The sequence below is a fragment of the Lagenorhynchus albirostris genome, chromosome 13 (genome assembly GCF_949774975.1).
Source record: "Lagenorhynchus albirostris chromosome 13, mLagAlb1.1, whole genome shotgun sequence".
NCBI lineage: Eukaryota > Metazoa > Chordata > Mammalia > Artiodactyla > Delphinidae > Lagenorhynchus > Lagenorhynchus albirostris.
Genome location: NC_083107.1, coordinates 67,023,135 through 67,029,750, shown reverse-complemented (window position 1 = coordinate 67,029,750; position 6,616 = coordinate 67,023,135). Strand labels below are relative to the sequence as shown.

Genomic DNA, 6,616 nt, shown 5'->3' with positions numbered 1-6,616 from the left:
TTTGGTTTTGAGTTCCCTAGTAGTCAAAGCAAAATAGTATGCAGGATCTTATTATTTGGGAAGAGAAGGCATATCAGTTACCCAAAGGAAGCATAGCTTTTCTTGGTACTAAATTCTAAAAGCAGTTTCTCATGTGAGTCATTGTCATAACTAACATTTTAGTAGCAAGTTCAGTAACATTTCCTATGACTGCATCTGATAGTGTCATCCAATCTGTTGTTTTTATATAGAAGTGAACAAGAGTGTGATAAATAACTGTGTGTTTTATTTTTACAGGAATTGTGGGAAACCAAAATGAGGCATAATCAGCTATGTTGTGAGACACCACCTACTGTCACTGTACATGTAAAATCAGAGTCAAATAGATCACATCAGCCTAAAAAACCCATTAACCTGAAGCGTCCTATTTTTAAAGATAGTTGGCCAGCATCTGAAAAAAATGCACATAATAGCGACAAGTCTAAACGCCCCAAAGGACCCTGTCTAGTTATACAGCGTCAGGAAATGACTGCTTTCTTTAAATTATTTGGTAGGTTTAAAATATTGTAATGGGGTAATTATAGAGTACTTAAAAATAAGAATATAAGATCTATTTTATCATTTTTATAATAAAGAGGATACTGTTATTTTCTATGTCAGATTTTCTATCTCCAACCAAATTTGCCTTTTGTTTTCCTTAGTCCTTTTTTTTCTCCCCCCTCAATGCTGGATTTTTGTTTGTTTTGATTACTTTTAGAGTAGAAATTCATCATCTAGCTTTTAGACTACTTAAATTCAAGTGTCAAATGTAAATTCTGGGCAGTTCAAGGTCATAGCATGAGTTTTGTTTGACCTAAAGTATAAATACTACATAAAGTCTCAGGTGAGCCAACTAACTGATCCAGTGTCACTGGGCCTGAGTTTCCCAGGACTTTCAGTGCTGAAACTGAGCAAACTGGCAAGGTTAGTCAACCTAGAGCAGTTTCAGTATTATATCTGGGGAATATTATTAAAAATTAACTATGCTTTATCATCATGCTCATGTAATGAAACTGAGTTTGAATTTGTTCAGATCATGAAACAGTGCTACTTTGCTAATAAGCCTCTTAAACATAGCCAAAAAGAAACTTCTTTATAGTACTTCTACTGGCCAAGAAAGAGGATTGGTTTTTGTTTTTTGAGGTAAGGCAGTAAGGTAGACGGAATAAAGGGTTGGATAGATGGATTCTGGTAAGTATCTGCGGGACTGAATCAAATCAAGTAGCTATCACTGTCTGGTAGATCCAGGTAACAGCCTTCCTTGCTTAGAGAGGAAAGCATATGCATAAAGGAGGAGAGAGTTGGGGACAAGAGTGTTTGCCCTGCTGAGAGGACAGAAATCTTTAAAAAAAAAAAAAAAAAAAAAGGAGGGCAAGCTGGTTAAGATTTAAAGAAAAGCAAAATAAGATAATAGAAGACAAAATGTAAATAATACAGGTAGAAAATGTTGAACTATAAAGATGTTCCTTGTCAGGATCTAGAATGCTGTTAATAAAAGTTTCCCTCTCTCTTTATTAAGAGTAGAGTGAAGTTATTACCCACAAACTTTATTATTATTTGTAACTGAATGTGAGAAATAGGAGAAAATACATGGCTTTACCATTTTAGGTAATTTAAGAAATAGAAATGGAATTAACAAGGCAGAAATTAATTATTCTCAAAAAAGCAGTACTTATACTTGGAACTTTCCATTTATTTGACTACATTGATGATATTTCTAGGATATAACAAGAAGTTATGCTTATTTAACTTAAAATGCAGGGGGAAATGGAAAAAAGTAGATCTTTCTCAAATTATATTCTGACAGCTACCCATATATTTTGGGATTATATATTTTAGCCTTTTAAAATTGAAATGAGTGTTTCTGACCTATTTTTTGGATGTTATTCATTTTTTAACAGTATGTTTGTTGATCTTTTTGTCATACTCAGTTTTTTCCAAAATTAAATGTTAGTTATAAATAACTAATGAATTATGAATCTCCTTTACATAGATATTTTCATGTGTATTTGGATAATAGATAATTGGACAGAGATAAGTAGGAGAAGAGAAAACTCAAAACTAAAAATACCCCGTACCTAAAAGGAGAAAGTAGTTTAAAAAAAAAAAAAGTAAAACATATTTAGAAAACAGAGTATTCATTGAGTCATTATGTCTTAAAGACTTATCTTTTATCAGATTCCATTTCCACCTGTTAAAGATTGATTTTGGAAAACAACAAAGGCTCATCTAGAGCTACCCAAGACATATTTCTAAAAGAGCTATAGAAATATTCAATAAATCAAACAGTTCTATCATTCTTCCTGCAGTCTGGGCTATATATTAAGGCAAATCAGATGGGAAGCCAAAGAATAAAGCAGTAGCTTTTTGTACAGTGCTTGCAATGGCAAACACGCTAAAGAACTGAAAACTACACCTTGGACAACCCTGGTCCTGCCATTTTTGTTTGATTTCTAAGCATCATTTGTCATCTTCATATGTAAAAATTAATTCTTCAAAAGGAAACCACCTGTTTTCAAAAGACAAGTCATAGCTATCTTTTGTTGTAGATGACGACTTAATTCAAGATTTCTTGTGGATGGACTGCTGCTGTAAAATTGCAGACAAGGTAAATTTGTTAACAGTATAATCATTAACCAGCATTATTATGTTACTAGGCTATCAGGACTTTAATGAACCTTATTAGGATTTTCTATCTTATTAATTAAGGTTAGGAAAAGAACTAGCCTACATTGCTCCTTCAAAGTGGAATCCATTAGCATACAACATAGATTCATTCTGTCTATACTTGAGGCATTGTGAAATATTATTGATTAAATGACCTTAAACCCATATCTGTTTGATTTAAAACAAGAATCAATATAGACTTAATATGTTCTTTGTTTGGGTGGTTGGGGGTTTTTTTGTTCTGTTTTGGTTTTTTTTTTAATTGAAATTTAGTTGATGTATATCAGTTATAGGTGTACACTATAATGATTCCAAATTTTTAAAGGTTATACTCCATTTATAGTTATAAAATATTGGCTATATTAGGCTTAATATGTTTTGATCAGAATTATTACTTTTTATCAGGTAATAATATCTGAGATTCATTCCACTAAGGCAGTCTGTTACACATTTTAATATTTTGTAGATAATTTAGATAAAACAAATCCCAATAATCTTGTAGAGTAAAATTAGTTTATCATGTTCTTTATTTAGGAATCAGTGTTTCATAAAAGAACATCATGATGCTGACTTATATACTAGGGATTGTGATGTTTCTATACTATTTAGGTTTAGCTGATCAGTTAGAATTTCAGCTTTATAAATGTCATCTTAGACCAGTTAGTCATATCAGAAAATTCAGCATGACTTCGTATTACATTTAAAATAACATGCTATGGGACTTCCCTGGTGCCACAGTGGTTAAGAATCGCCTGCCAATGCAGGAGACATGGGTTTGATCCCTGGTCCGGGAAGATCCCACATGCTGCGGAGCATCTGGGCCCATGTGCCACAACTGCTGGGCCTGCGCTCTGGAGCCCGCGAGACACAATTACTGAGCCTGCATGCTGCAACTGCTGAGGCCTGCATGCCTGGAGCCCGTGCTCTGCAACAGGAGGGGCCACCGCAGTGAGAGGCCCGCGCACCACAACGAGGAGTAGCCCCCCCACGCTGCAACTAGAGAAAGCCGGCACGCAGCAACGAAGACCCAAAGCAGCCAAAAATAAATAAATAAATAAAGAATGTGCCAACCAACAGAAAAGGGAATGAACAGAAGACTAGCTCATGATTAAATACCCACTAATTTCATATTGATGTGAACTCTTATTTTAAGCTTAAGATAAAAATAAAATCAGAGGGTTTTTTTAATTTTGAAAATTTTTAGAAAATTTCAAACATACAACTTATAGTAGAGAGAATAGAACAAAGACCCTCCATGTGCCTGTCATCCAGCTAAAACAATGATCAACTCATGGCCATTCTTATTTCTTCTAATCTCTCTCCCCAAACGTGGATTATTTTGAAGCAAATCCCAGACATCCTAACATTTTATCCATAAATATTTAAAGATGTACTTCTAAAAGGTGAGATCTTTTTAAACATAATCAGTGTCACTGATGCTTTTAAAAATTGACAGTAATGCCTTAATGTAAAATATCCAGTTCATGTGGAGTTCTAAAGTTTTAAATTTTACAAATTTAAGCACCTTACAGTAATTAAAGTTGTTGGACAGCAGGGGGCAGTGCCTTTAAAGTAGCCAGGAGTACTGTGTCTTAACACTCAATATATCAAGAATCCTCTACTGAAAGTTACCTTGAAAATTTGGAATCACCTTTGTGGCCAAACCTGTGAAGGTAGCATGAATTAGGCATTTTATGAAAGGGAGTCTATTATCAATATATCAGTATCATAACTTGTTTTTAACTTGCAGAACAGGCAGAACCTGGCATGGGTCCTAATAGCAGGCTAGACATATGTCTTCCTAATAGTACATTTAAAACACTTTTATTCCAGTGAAAATAGAGCCATGTTGTTCTAATTTCTGGTTAGAAGTTATTTTTCAAAAATTATTTTCAAAAGTGAGTATGGATGTCTGCAACTAACTCAAAGGGTTGAGGGGAAAAATTTTTGCATATACACATACATCAAGCCAGTGTGGCAACAGAAAAACAATTGGTGAATCTAGGTGAAGGATGTGTGGTTATTCACTTGATTATTATTTCAGCTTCTCTGTAGGTCTGAATAGATGGCAATAATAAAATTTAGAGGTTAAAATTATAATTATAAAGTTATAATTTAATCATAAATGATCCAGAACTGTTTCTCACTGTTCATATGGATTAAAGAAAGCCAAAAAATAAGGACTCAAATAAATAGCTAATTCTATAATAAGGATAAATAATGCTTTATTTTAGCTTATAAACATAACTATTTTAAAGCAGTTCTACTATGAAAGCAAAACATTAATATTAACTTTTAACTTTTTTCCCTATAGTATCTTTTGGCTATGACCTTTGTTTATTTCAAGAGAGCTAAATTTACTATAAATGAGCATACCAGGATAAATTTCTTTATTGCTCTGTAAGTATGCTTTCTACTAAGTGATTTTTGTGCTAGTTATTTATAATATATACAATACCTTATTTAAAATAGAGGCTGTTTAAAACCTGATGTATATCTTTGAATAGGCCTTCCTGTTTAAAAGCTATATGTTTTTTTACTTTAATAGGATATTCTTATGTTCTTTTCACTGGTCTTATCCTGCCATATGCCTAACATTTATTATTCAGTATTCCACTTGAGTTTGTATTGTACCTTTCACATTTCCATAATTTATATAGTGTTCCACATAAATTATCCCAAATTTTCCTCTTTTGGACTTAGAGATTTTTTTAAAAGCCAGAATATTCTCTTTGAAATGTAATGTATAGTAAAAATTATCATTATTGCCCTTTTACACTGAACAGCTTGTGGAAAATGCTCTAGACATCTCAATATCAAAACCTTTTCTACCTAGTACCTGGATATAATGCTGCAGTTTGGAATATATGAATATAATTTTAAGTACCTAACTAGGGAACTACATATAAAAATATTTAAATTGAATACCACAACAACCGTTAGCACTGAAGAATTTATTTAAAGTCTGTTTAATTCAGAATCAAAGAGTGATTCAAGAAATAGGACTAGAAGAAATTATCTCTGCATGTTTTCAGCAGACACATTTCCCCATGCATAGGAAAATATGAACTCAATATAAAATTTGAGTTGATGATTGCTAAATGGGGGGGAATATAATAGTATTAGCTAATATTGATATGTGCAAGGTACCACAAAAATGTTTTCTATAAACTCGTCTAATCTTCCCTATAAGATACATTTTTTTTAATTATCTCCATTTTACAGATGGGGAAATTGAAACTGAGGAAGATTAAGTACTTTCCAAGGTCACAAAAGTTAATCAGCAAATTCAGGTGTGACTTGCCAATGGCCAAATTCAGCCATTTAACACTAAGCTGCTGTTTACGTGTCTCTTAGTATTATATCTGTATGTTGATGCAATATCTATTTTATAGTTTTTTTCTCACGTGAAAATTGAAAACAAACCAAAAGAAACTTTATTTAAATCTTACCAGATGCCCCAAATTGGATTTGACAAGTTTTGTAATGTTATTACCAGCAAAGCACTGTGTTAGCTTACACTGTGTAGTAGCATGTCAGGTTGCGTTGCATGTTGTATTATAAGCTCCATATGAAAAGTAACATGAATTATAATTTACATTTTTATATCTAATCATTCTTTTGATATAACCTCACTCAATAGTTCTCATTAAATATTTTCTCAGCCACAGTTCTAACTCAACTCCTTTTCCTTTCTATATATTCTTATAACACTCTGAACTTCTATTTTCATTTTCCTATATCCTCTTTCAGTTATGTATTTATTTCATACTTGATTGCCTTTTCTACTTGACTGTAGACTCCTTAAGGGCAAGGAATGTGTATCTTACTTTTTTTGCATACTTCAGTGGCTGACATAGGAGGTTCTTAATTCTTTATTTGAATAAACATAATTAACCCTATGCAAAAGAAATGGACTCTGCTCCAAGAA

At 32.6% G+C, this 6,616-nt stretch overlaps 1 protein-coding gene across 1 annotated transcript in view; it reads left to right on the top strand.

Annotated features, from left to right (window-relative positions):
- Positions 1 to 294: 294 nt before the first annotated feature.
- The window catches only part of SPDYA (speedy/RINGO cell cycle regulator family member A), a 32,118-nt gene continuing 25,796 nt past the window's right edge, over positions 295 to 6,616 (top strand). The window contains exons 1-3 of the mRNA XM_060169600.1: positions 295 to 529; positions 2,568 to 2,626; positions 5,000 to 5,085. Of these exons, the coding sequence (XP_060025583.1) occupies positions 295 to 529; positions 2,568 to 2,626; positions 5,000 to 5,085 (380 nt within the window). The remainder of the gene's footprint in view (positions 530 to 2,567; positions 2,627 to 4,999; positions 5,086 to 6,616) is intronic.